General features: G+C 34.0%; 1 protein-coding gene across 1 annotated transcript in view; it reads left to right on the plus strand.

The window, feature by feature from the left end:
* The window catches only part of LOC150085270 (major facilitator superfamily domain-containing protein 12-like), a 78,986-nt gene extending 58,666 nt beyond the window's left edge, over positions 1–20,320 (plus strand). The window contains exons 9-10 of the mRNA XM_090374507.1: positions 2,742–2,869; positions 20,187–20,320. Coding sequence (XP_090230633.1) covers positions 2,742–2,869; positions 20,187–20,320 — 262 coding nt within the window. The remainder of the gene's footprint in view (positions 1–2,741; positions 2,870–20,186) is intronic.
* The last annotated feature ends 1,820 nt before the right edge of the window (positions 20,321–22,140 follow it).

Raw genomic sequence — 22,140 nt, forward strand, 5'->3', positions numbered from 1 at the left:
TTTTAATGACTTTTGGGAGAAATAGTGGGAAAATGTAAAATATTAAGGTATTTTGCATTTTCTCTCTGTCCTCTTTCATCTTTTTATGTACACATTTCTACCCTGCATCAATAAACAGCACTGAACAGCAGCATTCTTGTTTCATCAGTTATTGTTATCTATTAAGCTGAGTCCCGAAGTGATCATTGTAAGCTGCATCTACAGTGTGTGTGTATATATATATATATATATATATTTTTTTTTTTTTTATTTTTTTTTTTAAAGAATATAATTTTTTACTCCAGAGATACTCCAACTATGGAATATGTTTTCAGAAGAACATTATTTAAGCAGTATTGCTCGACTTTTTTCATGTTTCCAGAAAACTCTTAAAATAGTTCTTTGGGATTCTTAACTTCTTAAAAATTACTAAAAAAAAGATTTTTTTTTTTTTAAATATCCGTATTTAACATTTAGCTTTCCATGGATGACTCAGCCTTTCCCAAGGATAAATGGGTGCTTATGGATTACACTTTGGGCACCTCTGAACTAGAATTGTTTTATGTATGCTTTTGTTGAGATTCAGATTCCTTCAATGAATGAAGGAGACTTAGCCATTCAGCAAGAATGACTTCTAGCAAGATTCCCAAAACATTACCTAATTGTGTAGTACATTTAGTTAATAATGCTAAATAAACTAACTTTTAAAAACTCACATGGTGTAATAGTGGTTATTTAGAGAGAAAAATTCCATTGATAATCACCATGTAATGTCATTTCCTGATTATAATATGATTTTGGAATGGATACCTCCTGGAAGAAGGAGAAGACCTAGGACGACATGGTTGGATGGAGTACGGGAGTGCATGACAGCCTAAGGCTTAACCGACCAAGACACCTTGAACTGCACTTTATGGCGGGAAAAAATTCCTACCAAAAAATAACTTGTAGGCTGAGGAAACTCATTGTAAATGGAAACACTCCTCTTGAAGAAGAAGAATATGATTTTTGTCAAAAGTTAATCCATCACATGCAAACATATACCAGTTCTTACTGGGGCTAACATCCCGATGCCATGATTAATTGCAGATGTGCAGTTAATCATGGATTATAATGTGAAATGATCATCTTAAGATTCTGGAAAACTCCAGAATTTTCTATTGATGACTGAATTATGTAAATAATTCAGTCATCAATACTGGAAAAAGAAAGGGAGATTGTATTATCATCAGTACAAAATTGTGCCATGAGCCAGAGAGAAGCGAATGTTTCCATAAGAAATAAAATTTGCACAAAAAGAAAGGAAGCGTGTAATGACTGGCAATTAGTTTGTTATATGCCATTCAGAAAGGAGCAGTTTATCTATGGGTTTTTTTTTTTTTTTTTGATAGGTTCTGTTTTGAATCTTGCATTATAACATATACACATGTTATGACAGTATAATGGTTTTGCCACTTGTCACTCATTTGGAGAGGTCTGGGTTCAAGTCCCATCAATGACTAGAGGAATTTCTAAAGGCAGGTTCAGTTGGGATTGTACAGTGGCAGATAAAAAAACTGCATCACTTGTGAAATTTGTAAATAATGTGTTTTGCATTTCTGCAACCCACTGCATTGTGGGTTGCAGAAATGTTCGAAATGCATTTGTTAGATGGGATATATGACTCTGTGAATGAAATCCAATAAAAAGACTCTACCTGATGTACCTAATTGCCATAAATATCTTCCGAAAGGGTCAAATGCGTAATTAATGGAAACATGAGAAATCGTGCAAATGGCAATCATGACAACCAAATATACATTTTATTGCATTTAAGTGTACAAACTGAAATGACGACTTAACGTAATAGTGTTATGTACTGTAAATCAGCAAAATAAGTCCTCGATATTTTGTTGTTCCTCCTCTAGCTGCAGTTACAGCCTTGCAATGATCTGGTATAGAGTTAATCAACTTCTGGATATATGGTTGCCCAATTTCATGGTACCACTCTCCTACAGTGCTCTCCTGCAGCTGAATCTTACTTGTTGGCTTCTTCTAAGCAATTTTAGATGGCATTATGTACAAGCAATTTTCAATAGGGTTCAAATGTGGACTGTTGCTGGGCCAGTCCAATACTGTAATGCCAACATTTCTGAGCTATGACTGCACCTTAAAAGAGAAATAGAAGGAAAACATTGGTGTTTTAAGACTTTTGAGACAAGAAAACAAACTCATCATTAAATCTAAATAGCATAAAACTTGCCAATTTTGCTGTGTGGCAAGGTGTGAGTCCTGTTGAAAAATACGGTTTTGGATGTCTGAGTGGTGATCCCTAATAATGGGTTGCAGGCACTCCTCCAAGATAGCAGCATAGGTTTCTTCATTCACCGTTCTGTTAATAAACTTAATTCGCCCCATCCCTTTGCATTGTCTGTACACTAGTACAGACATAATGCACAACAGAATGATATTGCCTAAGTTGCTAATGCACTTAAAATCCCACAACAGCATCAACAGTTTATTATAAAATCTAATTAAAATTTTTTTGTTAGGATGAATGCAGGATATTTTAACGTATAAATTTATTTTAATTTATATATTTAAATCAACCTGTTTTGAGCAATGTAGTCAGCAAGGTTTTCCTAAGAGGAGTTTCAGAAAAACCTCCTTAGGGAACATAATGTACAAATTTAAAATATGATTGTATTGTTGAAATCACAAAAGTATTTTATTGTTTTATGTTAGCACAGCCCAGGGTAATTTTTTTTTTTTTTTTAATGCAGAACTTGTTGCGAAGGTTGCAAGTACTATTATGTCTTTGTTATGGTATTTGCCTGTGGAGGAGCTGTATGTGTCGGACTTCTAGCTCTTGCTTCATTGGCACCGTATCCTATAGTGGTAACAAGGAAAGGTAAGTTGTCCAAAGTTCTGTAAACTTAGAATTTATTTCTTATCATAAAATAATTATGTACTATTCTTAAACTTTTTTTTTCTGTTTTTTTTTTTTTTTTTTTAATGCATTTTCCTTTCTGTATGTGTTTAAATTAAGTCTAATCAATATGCAAGGAGACTCAATCTTATAATTCTGTCTGTTTACTTATAGCTAATGAAATAAATTTCCTTAAGTAGTTTTAGCAACATATATACACTTGTCCAACATTGCTCCTACTTCTAGAAACACCCATACTAATCATGTTTAGTAACTTCTTTTAAAACCTCTGCTGTATTATAATAGTGGAACTGTCATCCAGATGTTTTCCTCTTTTTTTTTTTTTTAGAAATATTTTTAGAAATTTTTCATTTAGGAAGCTAAAGTATGTTACACAAGGCCGAATTAAGTAAATATGGTAAACATATTTATTTTAATATTGGTGTATTTGCTTTTTTTTCAACCATATAATTATCTATTAGTAACAGGATTTTTTACATTAGAAAAATCACATCAGATAAATTTTATAGAGGATTACCAACTTTTATGCTGTATTTCTTCAGAAACTTTCATGTGGAAATTACACTAGGAGAAGTGGAAAGGTTTCACTGTTATATAGTAACTAAAGACCTGTTAGTTTAACTTGTATTCCTGGGAAAATAATGGTGACACTGGTTAAAGAAGCATTGCAGGATCATCTAGACAAGACTGCAGTGTCTTGTTAAAGGGCGGTCTTGTCTGACCAATTTTATTGGATACTATGATGTGGTCACAAAGGAACTGGATGTAAAAAATAATTTTGATATCATATACTTGGATTTCAGGAAAGCTTTTGATACTGTTGCACATGGAAGACTGCTGCACAGATTGGAGCAGTATGGCATTAAGGGCAAGTTGCTACAATGGATAAAGGATGGTTGAGTGGAAGATGACAGAGAGTGGTAATAAATGGACTAATTTTATTAGTGGAGTTCCTCAGGGTTCAGTACTGGACCCATTGTTGTTTTGTGTATTCATCAATGATATTGATGAGGGCATATCAGGCTTAACGTCCAAGTTTGCAGATGATACAAAGATTGGCAGGGTTGTTAATGACAGTAAAGACAGTATTTTACTGCAACTGGATCTAGATAAGTTGGGCAAATGGGCTGAGTAGTGCAACTGAAATTTAACATTGAAAAATGCAAAGTACTGCATATGGGAAGTACTGCAAGAGAAATGTACCAACTATGTGGTACAACACTCAGGGAAGTGGAGAGTGAAAAACACCTGGGGGTGATTGTGCAGTCAGATATGAAATTTGCTGAGCAGTGCAGATGGACTGCCAGAGCAGGTCAAGGAGTCTTGTCAATGATATATAGGAATTTTGTTAGCAGGGACAAGGAGGTGATTATCCCTTTGTACAAGGCAGTGGTCAGGCCACACCTTGAATACTGTGTACAGGTCTGGAGGCCTCATTTTAGGAAGGATGTTGAGTTGCTAGAATGAGTACAAAGAAGGGCAACAAGATTGGTGAGGGAACAAAGGGGTGCTCTTCTCTTCTCTTACAAAGATAGGCTTAAGTTCTGCAAATCAGTGCCTGGAGACTAGGCACATGCGAGATGATCTGATTGAGGTGTATAAGGCCTTGAATGGATTGACATTTCCTCAGCATTTCCATGCTGAGGAAATGTCGCGAGCTAGGCCATAATGTCTATGTGTCTGCAATTCTGCCCAGACATGATAGGAGGGATTATATGTTAAGAGCCTTGTGGATTAACTCAAGACTTGAAGGAATCTGCAAGGCTTTAGGGGGTAAATTTCTATCAGCATGGCCCACACTTGTAGGTAGAAGGAATTTGTTTTGTAGAGATGGGATACACTTAAACAAAGTGGGTGCAAACGTTTTTGCCAGTATTATTGAGGATACCTTAAAGGTTCAGGGAAACTGCTAGTTAGGGGGGATGTGGGTAATACTGACACGCGTTTATCTGATAATATTGGTCAATGTAACTCTTGCACATACCTTAAGAGTTCTTATCTGTTACCCCAACTGGACGTATTATCTAGATGTTCTGGGGGCAAAGACGTTTCACGTGGGCGGGTAGCTAATATCAGGGAAGAGAGCCTAAAAAACTTCAAGGGTTGTTAAATATACAAGAACAGTAAATCTTAATTGTTTATACAGTAACGTTAGATGTGTCGTCAATAAAATGAGCGAATTCGAACTGCTGGTTAAAACAAGTAACGCAGACATAATAGGGCTTACATAGACGTGTTGCGACCCGGAAATTGGAAATGATGAGTTTCAGTACGGCTTGTATAATGTATTTAGGAAGGATAGGTTAGATAGAAGGGATGGTGGGGTAATGCTTCTTATCAGAAGCAGCCTGAGTGCGACGATAGCTTTCCCGGATTCAGACATTTCACATGCTAGTATAGAGTCTCTATGGTGTGAGATAGTTGGAAACAAAGTTATAATGCGAGTAGGAGAAATCTGTGATTGTGACCAGGTGATTGTGAAGATTATGACAAAAGCCTCTACATGCAAATGGAATGGGCAAGTAAGCGTCAATGCCTTATTATGGGTGATTTCAATTTGCCTCTAATTGATTGGAGTAAATGGGAAGGAAACTCGACATGGGGAACAAAATTTTTAAATCAACTAGATGACTGTTATTTGTATCAACATGTCAGGGAAAGTACTAGAGAAAAGAATATCCTAGACCTCATCATCACACATGAATCAGATGACATAACAGGGCTGACAGTAGAGGAACCAGTAGCAGGAAGTGATCACGGAGTTCTACGGTGGATGATGACGAGAGAGGTAGCAGAAGTAAAAGGCAAAGGAATGGGTTTTAATTTCAGAAAAGGAAATTACGATGCCTTAAGGTACTACATGGCCTCTATTAACTGGGTAGATATCGCGCAGAGAATGAATAAAATTGAACTGTGGTACACTTTTAAAACATTAATCACAGATGCCTTGAATGCGTATATACCATTAAAAAAATACTCCACGAGAAGGGTTCCAAGTTGGATGAATAGTGAAGTTGCTGCATTACTTGAGCAGAAAAAGGTGGCATGGAAAGGTTACAGAGCAATAAAAAGTACTGAAGCCTATAACAGCTACAAGGTGATGTGTAATAGAGCCACAGAAAAGGTTCGACAGGCAAAGGCAGTTTATGAGAGATCACTAGCAAACAGAGCAAAGAGGGGGGGGATAAAGAATTCTTCACATATATAAATGCCAAGAAGAGCAGGACAAAACAGATTGGACCTTTACATAAGGGAAAGGGGATAGTAATAAATACACCAGCTGCTGTTGCAGATGAACTCAACAGTTATTTTGCATCGATATTTACAAATGAAAAGCCTTTTGTGGCAATGGGAAATTGTGGGAGCGAAGTTAAAAAATATGTAATTAATGATATTGAAATTTCGCAAGATTATTTAATGAAAAAACTTTTGAGCCTACAGACTAGTAAGGCTCCTGGAGTTGATGGAATATACCCTATAATCTTAAGAGAGGCGGCAAGCGAGTGCATTGAACCATTGAGGCTAATTATGCGAGCATCACTAGACTCTGGGGAGATTCCCTTGGATTGGATTGGAAGTGCAAATGTATCTCCCATACATAAGGGTGGCTCTAAAAGTGAAGTTGGAAATTATCAACCTGTCAGTCTGACTTCAGTAGTAGGGAAAATCATGGAGGCAATGATCAAGGGTGGAATTCAGGATCACTTGGATTGAACTGAAATTCTCAAGGATACTCAGCATGGTTTTGTAAAGGGAAAATCATGTTTAACAAATCTGGTTCGCTATTTCGAAAGGATCACTCACGAGCTGGATTTAGGGAATAATTTCGACATTGTTTATTTAGATTTCAGCAAAGCTTTTGACTCAGTCCCACATGAGCGGTTGCTTTATAAGCTGGAACAGGTTGGAATCACTGGGAAAATCCTTAGATGGATAGAAGGATGGCTTCAGGGCAGGAGGCAGAGGGTTGTGATAAATGGCTATTCCTCAGATTGGGTTGATGTAAGAAGTGGGGTTCCCCAGGGATCAGTATTAGGGCCACTGTTGTTTTTAATTTTCATAAACGACATCGATGAAGGGATAGAGGGCGTGATGTCTAAATTTGCAGATGATGTTAAAATTGGTAGAGTAGTTAATGATCACTGTCAAGCTGAGCTTCTTCAGAGAGACTTAGATAGACTTCAGGAATGGTTAGAAAAATGGCAGCTGTGCTTTAATCCAACAAAGTGTAAGGTATTACACCTGGGAAACAGTAATCCCAAAATAACTTATTCACTTAGTGGAGTTCAACTAAACCCAGAACTGGAGGAAAGGGACTTGGGTGTTACGATACAGTCAGACATGAAATTCTCTGAGCATTGTAAACAGGTTGCAAGGAAGGCCCATGGTGTCCTATCGTTGATCTATCGAACTTTTGCAAGTAGAGATAGGGACGTGATAATCCCATTATATAAGGCTTATGTTAGACCACACTTGGAATACTGTGTTCAAGTATGGAGACCGCACCTAAAGAAAGACATCAGGCTTCTTGAAAGGGTGCAAAGAATGCTAACTCGCCTGGTGAGATCGGCAAAAGGGCGTCCTTATGAAGAAAGACTTCGAATATGTGGGTTGCAGAGTTTGGAAACTAGACACCTTAGAGGAGATTTGATTGAGGTGTTTAAGGCTCTGAGAGGCATCGGTAAAATGAATGAGGACAAAATTTTCAAGAATATAAATGATGCTAGAACTAGGGGACATAAATTCAAGTTACGGGGGGAAATGTTTAGATTGGACTGCAGGAAGTTTTATTTTAGTCAGTGAGTTATAAATTACTGGAATAAGTTGCCTTCATGGGTGGTAGAGGCCGACAGTTTGGGGAAATTCAAAGGTCATCTGGATAGTACTTTCGGGTAAGGGAAGCGCATAGGATGATAGGTTTAATTTCCTTTTTATTTATTTTTTATTTTATTTTTTTTATTTATTAATTATTATTATTTATTTATTTATTTATTTTTTGTTTTTATCATTGTTTTGTTTGGATTTTTTTTTTTTTTTTTTTTTTGCGGCCGTTACTAATACTAATATATAGGAATTTTGTTAGCAGGGACAAGGAGGTGATTATCCCTTTGTACAAGGCAGTGGTCAGGCCACACCTTGAATACTGTGTACAGGTCTGGAGGCCTCATTTTAGGAAGGAAGTTGAGTTGCTAGAATGAGTACAAAGAAGGGCAACAAGATTGGTGAGGTCTCCAGGCACTGATTTGCAGAATCAGTGCCTGGAGACTAGGCACATGCGAGATGATCTGATTGAGGTGTATAGGCCTTGAATGGATTGAGCAAGCTCAATGCTCATGGGATTCTTCCTCTTGCTCAGATTAAGAACCTGAGGGGGCATAGATTCAAACCGAGGAAAGACAGTTGTAGATGTGCGGAAATTTGCCTTTAGCCAGTGGGTAATTGATTGCTGGAACAGACTTCCATCTCTTGTTGTGGAAGTTAATAGCTTAAATAAATTTAAGACTGAGCTGGACAAGCATTTGGAGTGAACAGATGAGTGATATGGGAAGTTTTTTTTTTTTTTTTTTTTTGGCTGATGCTTGCTTTCTTGCATCGTATGCTAAATCTAATAATGCAGCATTTGCATCCAATCCTCTAATTAATTATCTGGGTAATTTGCTTCAAATTACCCAGATAATTAGAGGATTGTTGATAGTTAGAGAGCTGTAGTCACCATAGGACACATGGATAGGAAGCCTAATTAGCTGCTTATGCAGAGGACACAAATTTGTGATGATTTGGTGATTTACTAACTCTGTATGATTACAGAATATTATCAACCTGCAGTGCTCTTTCCATTTGATCATTTTACCTGTCCTGCTTATGTTTGATGTATGGTTGGTGCTAAATCTAATTAATTTTAATTTTCCAAGGAGCTCTGACATTGTTTTAATAAATTGAAGTTTTTATCACCTGCTGTGATGCTTTTAAGGAATTTGATGTCAAGAAAAGGCTCACAGAGGTTTTACATTGTTTGAAAATACTTTTCTGTTTATATTAGTTTGCTTCTACTTGTTCTATATTTCTTGTATATTTGAAACATGTCCTGTATATTTTTTTATAATGTCCTGTATTTCCTTAATTTTAAAATTTTTGCCAAGACTAGTTACTGGCTTTTTGTGTCACTCTTGGTTGAAATTTGTTCAGATGCATTCACATATGCATAAAAGCACCTATTGTTTTCACTTTGTCCACTTTCCATCCATCCATCCATCCTTCCTTCTTTCTCTCTTCATATGACAACTCTATTCCCATTGGACATAATTTCATAAAATTTTACATATGTTAAGCCATCCCAAATTTTATTAAAATCAACAAATAAAAAGCTAGCAATTATTATTTCTTTCTTTCTTTCTTTTCCTTGCATATCACATGCATATATTATGTATTGCAGCTGTATCATTGGATATTATGTTTGTTGCTATGTGTTCTCGAAGGAATGAATGGGCAATATGATGGATGCTTGTGTAGCTCTGCTTTCTGAGAAGCAAATTTTTTTATCAGTTTACTAAATACATAGATCATGAATTATTACTATTTTCATATTATATTAAGAGCAGAAAAAGTAAATGTTATATTTCAATTGTTATTAAAATCCAGGAGGAAATAAGTAAAGTAGATATTTGTAACAAGATAAATTAGTGATTTACTTTCAACCTCTGTTAATCACAGAAGAAATCCAACCAATTCAAGAAATAAAAATTGAACATTTTTATTTCTAAATAAAAATGTTCATTATTTTTATAATGATGGACATTACCTAACTTATTTTAACATTCAGATGGTCTGTTTGTGTTGTGTCTTATATTTCCTATATCTTTGGATATTGGGAATACAAGGTACAATGCACACAGTGCCTACTTTTAATCATTTGATTGGTGGAAGCACTTATAGGTACAACTTAGAGAGAGAGCACGAGCGAGCGAGCGAGAGTCACATTGATGAAATGTAAGTTTCGTTAAAAATAAGTAAGTGTGTAATGCATTTAATAACTTATCATTCCCATGTAGTATGTTACTTAATGCAATAACTTAGTACTGAGTTCTTTATTGCATTAATATTCATAATTAATAAATTAATTTCTATTTATACTTGGTAGGAAAGGTAAGTTCACAGTTTCATCTTAACTGTTTTATTGCATCCTGTATAACAAGATATTTTAATGGCACAGAGCTTGTTATGCACATCTGTAATGTTTATTCGTCTCCAGAACTTTGTTCCATAAACAATGTGGGCTGAAACACCCAGAATTATGCTCAAAATGTAATTTGTGTGTGTTCTGTATGCAGGTTTCTTTAATGAAGTTTAAAATAAAAATATGATCTTGTGACAGTCCATGCATACTTACAAGAGTGAGTGAGTCTTATTCTTAATTTGAACTAAACTGTACAGGGATTGTTGATCAGAACCTCAGATGACTGAATGAAGATGCCATTTCTGTATAGTTTCAATTCTCTAAAACCACTATTTTGCCATGGATTTGTTCTTAACAAATCTAGAGAAAATATTAACACTAAATTTCTTATCAAAAATAGAGCAGAGTAATAACTTTAAATAAAGTACTACTTTTATTTAAAGGCTGATATGAAATGCTGCCTTTCCTGATTTAAGTTCTGTTATGTTTAATTACTAAATATAATGTATCAATCAAAGAGCTAAAGTCTGATTTTCTATATAATTATATTTAGAAACAAGACCAACTTGCAACCTAGCTCTCTCAGGTGAAGATAAAAATACACCCAGCTGTTCAACAGAAATTGAATTAGAGAGACTTTAAGCAGTTTACATCCTGATCTGTTTATGAGAATGTCATTCTAAATTCCTAGCATTCCACTTTATTAGTCAAATATTTATGCCAAAGACAGTTTCCATTAATTGTATTCCAAATATATTAATTGACCTTATCACATGGCATAAACTTTGCTCTGTATAAATAGATGCACAAATATTAATCTGATAGGGTCACTTTTAACTACATTTTTGTACGTACATGGTGATTCTGAACTTTTCTGCCGAATTTCAGGAGAGAGTATTGAGAAAGAATTAAAAATATATATAGTATTTGTGAATATGGACTAAGAATGTCTTCTTGCTGAGGTTAATGATCTTGAAATTTTGCTAGTCAGATGTGAAGCACTCAGCACCTTTCATTTAAATATTTATTACATTTATTTATTTGTTTTTTTTTTTAATAAAAAAAAATCAGAGTTCATCTTGGATGTATGCTCATCAATGAACAAGTAGTTCTTACAGATAGTGCAACTGTTATGGGATGAGGTATGCCTCTTCAGCAGCATGCAAGCAGAACATGCTGAAGTAACTTGTGTTGAGTTGTTATTTCATGCTATGTACCAGCTTTTTTAGATATCTGTCCTCACAATTTTTTTAAATTTGAAAGTTGGCAGTTCAATGTTATGAGTATAAACAATTTAGCATTTTGTAGCAGTTGTCCTTGCCCGCACCTTGCACAATATGAAAATGCTTAACTCTGCAAGTTATATTATCTAAAATAAACATTTTGTGAAACATATTCATACAAGCCAACTGTTAATTAAACAGTGATTCACACTGCAAACATCACTTAATAACATTAAATAGCATAGTGCATATATTTAATTACATAAAGCTTTCAAAACCATTATTAGACATCTCTGAGGCAACTGTTGCTCTTTACCATATCTTATTTTCATGAACACTGTTCTTTTGAATTGACATGTAATTCCTCATCTTTCTTCTAAACCACTCTAAACATGTGCACCAGCATCTATACACACTTCAAATTCATTGAACTAGATCCTCTTCTTTTTTATTCGCATATACTAAAAATTACAATCTATTGAAAAATCAAAAGCAGTGTTAATAAGTTTTTCTCTTCCTGTCTCTCAGTCTATTCATGATACTATAATACTATGGGTTTTACCAGGCTTTCATATTAGAGGTCAGCATAAAAAAAATAATAATTATTATATATACAGTATGAGTTTTTCTAACCAGCGGCAGTGGGTAATGAGGATTGCTGGGTAGTGGATTAGTCCAGCATATGCCATGCCAAAGCTCGAAGCACCCCAGCCTTCCAAAAATCTTGGGTTAGCATTTGTTCACAAATAAGTGCAATTTCTCTTCATCTCATAGTGAACTAGTTGTACAAATCCTTATCTAGTTTGGCTAGCTTCAGTTTTTGGAGAGTGACTTGTTTTAATAGCCTTCCTTGTTTCAGATTAAATGAAAAATTCTTATAACTTTGCCTTTTTTGACCTTGATTTGTAGATTATGAGTCAGTGTTGAAATCCTTTTCCATTCGATTTATTGTCTTCAACACTTACATGCATATTAGCACAACACACTTATATTTTTGCCCGCATCCTTCTTGTATGGTGTAAATATTTTGAGATAAAGCTTGTAAGACATTTGCTGCGTTGGAGCTACACATGGTGGATATTTAATAATACTGTGCATATTGGAAACATTTAGAACTACTGAATGACAGTGACAACGCTGGATGTAAGCATTATATAAAAATAATTTTGCTGCATAGTTACAGAAACTTTTACTGTGATTTGGTTTTAGAAGGAAAAAACTGCTTAGTAAAGGGCCAGTTAGTACAACTTTTACTGTATATTCTCAGATATACAAATCGTAAATGTGAATTGTAATAACATAACTATAAGAAATTTAAGAATATTTAAATGTGTCAGGCTGTGTTTCTTTACTAAAGCAAAATATTGATACTTTGAGATCTGCCTATATGTGCCCAGTGAAATGAAAACATAAAATCAAATGATTACACTATGCAAATTAAATTTAGAAGTTATAATAAATTTATAAGGCACATTTATAATATATGCATGTTGCTTGTCCTTGTCAAGGTGTTAAGAAATTGGATTAAACAGTATTATCAATTGTATTAAACAGTTTGCATTTGGATATAATTAATGTCTATCCATTTTGGAAAGCTTTATACCAGTTGCATACTAATAACATAAAAAAAGTATCTGCAAATAGCCTGTGCAGAGTTTTTTTCAATATCATTAGTCCCACCAATGATTCTAAACTAATTTTAATTTTTATCTGAAATACTTATCGAGTATATATATAATGTGTATTTGAAATTGAACTTTGTATGTTGTATATGGAAAGTTGCTAAAGCAACATTTGCCTAATGTTTGAAAAATATATGTGGTTATCTTATAAATGGAAACCTATTTTAAACTATTTACCAAAGAGGAGTTTATCAATTGGAAATTAGTCACATTAGCAGTTAAGTTACAAAAGAAAATGTGTTTCTATGAGTTATCTCAATATATCTGCAAAAACCTTATGCATAGATCAATTTTTACAGAACTTGATATTACATAATTAAGTTACTATTAATAGTAATAATATTCCATCAGTCAAGCTATTCTTGAAATGGTAATGGTGTATTGGAAATTTGATATTTATATCAGAACTGTGGTTTGTGTAATTATTATAAATTACTAAAATAAAATTAATTTAAAAAATATTACCCATAAATATGATCTTAATCCAGTGGTTCTCAAAGTTGGTGCCACGGCATCCTAGGCTGCCACTTACTCTTTATAGGAGTGCCGTGATGTCAAATTTAGCATCAGCTTACATCATGGCTGTCGCTACAAAAGATCATTGATTTTCATGCAACTGTGTAAATTAGAAGTCATCACGAAATAATTGCTGACTGCATCACAGTTTTTATGTACATACACCTATATATACAGAACAGCTGAGCCTTCCGTCGCATACACTGTATTTGAAATAGTACCATCTTACAAAATATTCTGCCAGCGCCTATTGCACCCGGTGCTGGGAATTTTTCATAATGGATTTAGGGTGTCTTCACATTAAAAAGTTTGAGAACCACTGCCTTAATCCCTTAAAACTTCCTTCTTGGGACATCTAAGGGAATTGATGGGCAAGAATGTTCCACTTAACAGTATGGAGGACCTGGTGGCCGTGCTACATGCCACTGTTGCTGCTGTATGTCAAAATGTGTGCAAGTGAGTATACATGAACTGGGCAGCAGATTTCAGCACATCCGATATTTTCTTCTGTGAGCAGTTGGAAAAATAAAACATATGGCTATATTGGATGTTGTGTGAATATTGCCAGCCATTTTTCAGAGCAGTTCTGGTCATGAACAATTTTCCTGACACCGATATATGCTCATTCTTGTGTTTTTATTTAGTTCTGCCCTTTATATTATATATACAGTAAAATCTTATTAATAAAACTCGTTTATATGAAGCAAATAACCATTCCCTTGTAAAAGGAGATGTTTTTCATAGTAAATATATTTGTTTATTACAAAATTTGGTTAATATGTATTACAAAGTCCTTTTCCACCCCGTGAGAAATAAATATTGTTGTTTTGTATGTTTAATATAAATCTTATCAGAGCTGTCTGATTATTGCCTCTGACCACCTGGCTCCCTACTTCCTGAAAGATGGCACCGATTTGTTAGATATTAGTTTTGTGTAAACAAAAGCAGTTTATGGTAGCTACAACATCAAGTGCACTCTGAAAATCATCTTTCTGAAGGATGAGTTGTTAAATTAACAAAAGAATAAAAAGTTTTTCTAAGTTGTTTACATGCACTCCCTTGCTCTCTATGGGAATAAGGTCAGTTGCAATTGTTATGCCATTTCAAAGTCTTTTGCTACTGTATACAGCAATCTATTTTTATCATTTTATCTGAGCTGATGCCTTTTTTGGAACTTTTGTCTTTAAATTAATTTAAATTTGTTTATATTAAATCTTATCTAGTAGTGTTATGGCAACAAAACATAAACAGACTAAATAAGGCCTGGAAATTAAACTAAAAATTATACAAGAGGCTGATAGGATGGAAAGAAGCAAAATGGACAATGCAAAGGAGTACAACATCCCTTTACCTACTTTATCTACAATACTGAAAAACCGAAAAAGACTTGAAGTGTGTGACACTGGAGCAGCGATGAAAACACAAAACAAATTTGTGGTGCAAAACACGAGGAGCTTGTAACAAAACTTTTCAAGTGGTACCAACAAATGCATGCATCTAATTTGCCAATATCAGGTTCGATTTTGCAACAAAAGGCAAATTATCTAGCTCAGCAACATGGAATTAGCTACTTCAAATTCACCAGTGGCTGGCTCCAAAGATTTAAAGACAGGAATAACTTGGTTTTGCAAAATGTTTGCAGTGAGTCTGGATTAGCCGACAAAGAAAAGGCTACAGACTGGTTGCGTTCTGTATGGTCCATTCTTGAAAAATATGAGGCAAAGGATATTTTTAATCTTGACGAGACTGGTTTATTTATAATTTGCTGCCAAACAAAACATTTGCTATTCGAGGAGAGTCTTGTCGTGGCGTAAAATTTAATAAACAAAGGCTCACTGTTCTGTTATGCTGCAGTTCAGATGGCAGTACAAAACTATGCCCACTTGTGATTGGTAAGTTTTCCAAGCCAAGATGTTTTAAAACAGTTAACCAACTTCCCTGTGATTATTAGGCCAATAGAAGTGCTTGGCTTACAATCAAAATTTTTCACTCTCGGTTATTAAAAGTGGACAGAAGAATGACTTCAGAAAAAAAGGAACATTTTGATGATTCTAGATTGTTGTACAGCACATTCTGGTGAGACACTTAAGTTGATAAACATACGGCTGTTGCTTTTACCCTCCCCCCAATACCACTAGTTTAATGCAACCACTGGATCAAGGCATTTATAACCTCAAGAGAACATACAGAGTCTGCCCGATAAGGTACTTGATCTGCAATAAAAAGGAGGGAACAATTTGCAGCCAAATTGGAATGTCTTGGATGCTGTCCGTTATCTTGTTATTGCCTGGGACAGTATTGCATCAAGTGTGATAATCAACTGCTTCAGAAACAGTGGCTTTGGAGAGAATATCTTCGAAAAACATGGTCCAGCAGACAAATGTGATAGCAACATTGAGGAATGGAGGAATTTGAAGGAGCATATGGATTTTGTTGGCAAATTTGAAGAGTTTATGAAGGTGGATGATGAAGTTGCTCCCACTCCAATGCCAACACCAGAAGAGCTGCTGAGCACCAAACAAAATGATAATGTTTTTTTTGTGGCACCCCTACTCAATTTTCTGCCTGTTAGATACAGTTCTCTCTGTGTGTGTGTAAATGATAGGAGGTTATGCTTTTAGTATGGAGAGAGAACAGCAGGTAGTGTAATCAACCAACGGGTTAGCTAAAATGGAAAGGCAGTCATAAAATAACACAATTCAAACCTGCAACACAGAAAGTCAAAAATATTTTTTTATAAGTACTTAAGTGCTGTACTTCAGATGATTTCAGTGTCGTTAACGAGGGCCAGCTGTCAAAATGCAGCAAAAAGTAAAGCCTCTGTTTCTAACATGAAATATACGTTGCACGTGATAAAAAGATACCAGGTTTTTAGTTTATTGTTAATGTTTGGAAGCCAGGTTAATCGTAATGCTAATGTATATATCTTGGCTGACCCAGCAGAGGCGGAGAAATGATAGATAATAAGCAGTATCATCACCATCATCCTGCAGTGGATTGAAAATGGCTGATGATATGACCAAGGTCATATCATCAGCCATTTTCAATCCACTGCAAGATGAAGGCCTCACCAGCAACTTTCCAGTTCCTTCTGTTTCGTGCAATGGCCATCCATTTACTACCCACAAACTCATGAATTTCATCTATCCATCTCCGCCGTTGTCTTCCAGGTTTTCTTCTAGCTCCTCTTGGGTACCATTCTGTTATTTTCTTAATCCATCTGTCATGTCTTCGAGCTATGTGTCCTGCCCAAGACCATTTTAGTTCTTTAGTTTTGATAACAAAATGTCCTTTACTTGAGTTATAAGCAATATATAGGTAGTAAAAAATTACTAAAGATCATTGAAAGTTGAAATTGCGAGATGGAGCAGACGGTCAAGAATCGTACTTACTGATTTCGCAAGCCAGAGAAGTGGGGATGGTCGTCCGGTATACTGCAGGGAGAGAAAGAATGCTACATGCTTGTTTCAATGACTATATGGTGTGTAGAAGTGACCTCGGGCAATGGAATGCAGTGAGACGTACGGGGTGGGGGGGATTAAACACAATGAGGCCACGAGTCCCAGGATAGGGGAGAAGGCATAATGCACAAAATAGCATGAAAAAGATGCTGAATTTTGTATGAGGCGAAGTCAGTATGTATAGCAGTAAAATAGCATCTTGATATTGCTTTCGAAACATAATCGCGCACAAGAAATAAAAGATAGGGATTCAGATCAGTAAAAAGGAGTGTGAGGATGAGAGGAATTAGTACTTGGGTAGTCCAGGGTCACTAGCCCATTCCTGTAGTAGGATCCTAAACGTAATTTCTGGGACTGTCTCATGTGTTTAATCAATAATGTTAATAATGGTGGAGGTAGACCATTATATTACCATTTAGGTTTTATTACCATTCATGATGAAAATATAATTACATATAATGCCAATAAAAATAGTGAAAAAATACTTCTATGATAACCAATCGGTGGGCACAAGTTTTTCAGACCATGAGACACCAAAAAGGTTAAGGATCCATATAGTCATTGAAACAAGCACGTAGCATTCTTTCTCTCCCCGCAGTATACCAGACGACCGTTCCCACTTCTCTGTCTTGCGAAATCAGTAAGTACGATTCATGACCGTCTGCTCCATCTCACAATTTCAACTTTCAATGATCTTTAGTAATTTTTTACTACCTATATATTGCTTATTATCTATCATTTCTCTGTCAGGTCAGCCATGATATATACGTTAGCATTACAATTAACCTGGCTTCTGAAAAAACATTAACAATAAACTAAAAACCTGGTATCTTTTTACCACATGCTACATATATTTCATGTTAGAAACAGAGACCTTACTTTTTGCTGCATTTTGACTGATTTTGACGGCTGGCCTTCGTTAACGATGTTGAAATCATCTGAAGTACAGTACTAAGTACTTGTAATAAAATATTTTTGACTTTCTGTGTTGCAGATTCGAATCGTGTTATTTAATGATTGCCTTTCCATTTTAGCTAACCCATTGGTTGATTACACTACCTGCTGTTCTCTCTCTCTTTCTCTCTCTCTCTCTCCGTACTAAAAGCATAACCTCCTATCGTTTATTTATTTATAGTCATTGGGTGCCTTCTACTCTACATAGTAGTAACCTAGGTCTATCTTCCTTCATATATTCCTCTTATTACAACTCCCGTACCTATTACTTCTATTCTATATATATATATATATAATATTTAAAAAAATATGTTATATGACAGTTATTATAATAATATAATTATAAGCAAAATTACAATTCATAATACAAATTAAATATATTTATATAATAATTTTATTCTTTATATAGCGGTAAAGATCAATTATAGATCACCACAAAATTAAAATGATACCATACACCTTTTTATAATAAATAAACATAAATTTTTTTAAAAAAAGTAACTTCAATCCAAATTACGTGGCACCCCTGGAATGTTGTTGTGGCACCCCGGTTGAAAACCACTCTAATAGAGAATGTGTTAGATAATATACAAACTCTAATATACAAACATATGATAAAGAAACAACTATTGCCTTTGATAATGTCTGTGCTGTAGTTAAAAATGCATATATAGGACAAAAACTGTACAAACAACATTGGATTCTTTCTTTAAATTAGATTACTTTATTAAAAAGTTAATGGTCTGTATGTCTCCTTTTATTTTAAGATTGTAATTCTTTTTACTGTGATACTAAAATATTGTATATATACTGTACAATTTTTTCATTTCCGTTAATTGCTTTTTTCTTAGTTTATCATACAAATAAAATAAAATCTTTAAAAAATATGTTATTTCTATTACTGTATTGTTAGACGAGCCTTTTGGTCTTATTTTATTTTATTTTATTTTTATTATTATTCTTAGATATACAGTATGTACCAAAAAAAAAAAAAAAAAAAGATAAAATTTTGACACTTTTGGGGGACCTCGTTATTACAAAACGTGAAAATTTAGGTCCCTTGAACTTTGTATTCGCAAGATTAGACTATATATATAAAACATATTTAATACTTCATCATATAAAAGGGAAAGTTAGAAATGTAAAATGGCATTTTCTGTAGCAATTTTAGTAAGTGATGAGTTATTCTGAAACGTTTTATCAACCGATACAGTATCTTTCAAATATATTTGTTTACATGTACTTTGTTAAAAATTGCCAAGTTCACTTGGTGTATTAGTTATTGTGAGCATCTCATTTCTTCAAGTAAATGATATGCAAACTATTTAAATATGTTGTTTACTTACCTACACTGGTAGTTACATTTTAAGGTTTTTTTGTTCAGTATTTTTATTAACAGTAAATGACAGTGTAAATTGTATATAATTCTGAATATTTGATTGAAATTGGTCAATGTGCATTGCGATATGCAAATTATTGAAGCTTTAAATGAAAGGTAGTGGCTACCCTCTCATGTCATTTCAAGATTATTTCATAAGAGCCTTCATGATTTCATCTACAAGTGGCAAGTCATCGTTGTTTAGAAGATTCTGTAGGGAGCACAAAACATTCTTTAATTAAACTTTTTTTAATTCAGGCATGTTCTTTCCCAAAAGGGATGTACTTAAATATTGTTCTGTATAACTTTTTTGAGTGTTTTTTTCCCCCTAGTTAAAATTATACTTTATTAATTTTATTGCTTCTGAAGGTGTCCATATTTTGTTTGAAGTTACATGTTTTAAAAATATTTTATTTGATGATATGCTGTATTGTATTATATGTTTATGTAAATATTTTAGTTACTGTATATTTTCAACCTTCTCTGTATAATAATTTAATTTTCTGTACATAGATTGTGTATATTGATTGTTAATAATAAATTATCACAATTGCATGCAACCTTTTCTTGCTTAATTTACATACTGTTTATTTCTATCTCAGATACTGTTTACTTTACAGTAATGTAATTATTATCATTATTGCTGCATACATTATTTGAATTCAGTCGTGGAGGAATTTGGGGAATATTTTTCCTTTGTTGATGATTAATGAACCTGGAGATATTAGAATTCACCCTTGATGTTATTAATTAGCTAGATAAATAATTGCTTTGCATATGAACTTTTTTTCAGCATTTTTTTTTTTAAATTCCCATTTAAATACTTGATAAACTACAAATGTTATATAAATCCCTAAAAAGATTCATTCTGGTTTGATTTCTTTCTGTAGATGTGTCCTGGCAGAGCAGTGTTGAGAAAGGTAATCAAAAGTTGAAGAAAGATTTTCCTGCTGAATGTGGTACATATAGTAATGAAGAAATTGCTCCCTTGCTTGGGAATGAAAGTAATCCTGGGCATAGTTGAATTTTTTATTTGAATAATAGATTGAAAGAGTCTGGCATTTGCAGTGATACAAGTACAGGATGGTTCAAAATAATATTATTACACTTCTCTTATATACATATAGGGTGCCCTCTCCAATTGTGGGAATTACCTTCCTCAAATAATGAAGAATTTTCATATGGAAAATCTGTTATACAATATGAAACAAAAAAAGTCAAGACAACTTAAGAAAGCTTGTAAAATACAATTTGTTTATCAGTCTAGTAAACTTAGACTTATATATAAAGCTATCCTCCAGACTCAAAGCACAAATAATAAATACAAAATCAAGTTAAATCACAAAATTAAATTAAATATGATTTTCTATAAATAACATGCTGAAACTTACGTAAGATGCAGTATGTTGCAGTGACTCTTTTAAGGACCATGATGACAAAGTTTTGCTTGAAAATTGACCCTATTACAAGTATAAATCATTGACCCTATCTCCAGTCAACAAAACTTTAAAAAAATTAATGTCTTTATTTAATACGATGGTAGAAGGGCATGGTGTTCCAGGAGCATTCAGTTGTAGTAATAAAACTATTGTTTTTCTGAGCTGAAAACTTTTATTATAATTTAGACTAAATTTATATTAAAAGAGGAGTTGTCAGCTATTGGAGGATCATCTTAGATTCTTTCCTCTATGACTGAAATAAATAAGCTACATGTCATATAGCTCTGTGTAGCTAGATTCATTATATAACCATTGTTCATTGAGGATGCCAGTACATGGGTCTACCAGTATGTTTGTTTAGCTGATATGTAGCATGTGTTTAGTTTTTTTTTTTTTTAAATTTATTTTACTTAGTTTAAGCAACTGAAGAATGGATGTAAGATGATCATGCAATATCCAGAAACTTCTGCGTAAGTCTAAATTACAATAAAATTCTGAATCTTGGATACAGAATGGTTGTCTTTCTACAACTGATCTATTTTTTTCAGTTTTAGGTCTCATTTTGAACTTGCAGGTGGGGAAGATAGCAATGCTTTTCATTGTCAGCTAAATTAGATTCACTGAGTGCAAAAATGTGATAAGCAGACTGAGCAGCTGCTTCTAGAAAAAATTACAGTATTAAGAACAAAAATCATGTTCACTCACTGGTCAGTGATATTGATCCACTGAAAATTGCAATCATAAGAAAATCATGGGAATTGGAAACAGCAAATAAGGCACCAGCAATTGGGGAGGTCATATCTATACAGTGTATAGGTATCAGATGAAGTGTAGAAAATGTATATTTTTTTGCATTGCAAATGGTTATACCAAAATAAGTAAAGGATTTTGTTAGTAAGTTTAAAGATTTTGTATAATTCTTACAAAATCCTAAACCGTATATTTTTTTAATTGGCGAAACCATTGTGTGTGTGTGTGTGTGTGTGTGTGTGTGTGTGTGTGTGTGTGTGTGTGTGTGTGTGTGTGTGTGTGTGTGTGTGTGTGTGTGTGTGTGTGTGTGTGTGTGTGTGAGAGAGAGAGAGAGAGTAGTACAGATGAACTGTTCAAAACTGTCTAATGGTTTATAATTTATTATTAGTCATGGATATTGAAATTTGACTTTCTTTCTACAGTAGTGATAATATTTTCCTGAGAAGGATGTTATTTGATTAGTGGAACAAATGTAAGATATCGTCTGTTCTGTATTTAAGATATATAGTCTATTCCCAATTTATTTATTTTAAAAATTTTCATTTTTGTAGCAGGTTTCTATATTATTTATATTTTGTATTATTCAGTTCTAGAATCTCTGAGTCATAAACAAAGTACTTACAAACTGCATACAGATGAACCATATTAGCCACCC

The sequence above is a fragment of the Mastigoproctus giganteus genome, chromosome 5 (genome assembly GCF_048544385.1).
Source record: "Mastigoproctus giganteus isolate SK-2022 chromosome 5, ASM4854438v1, whole genome shotgun sequence".
Lineage (NCBI taxonomy): Eukaryota > Metazoa > Arthropoda > Arachnida > Uropygi > Thelyphonidae > Mastigoproctus > Mastigoproctus giganteus.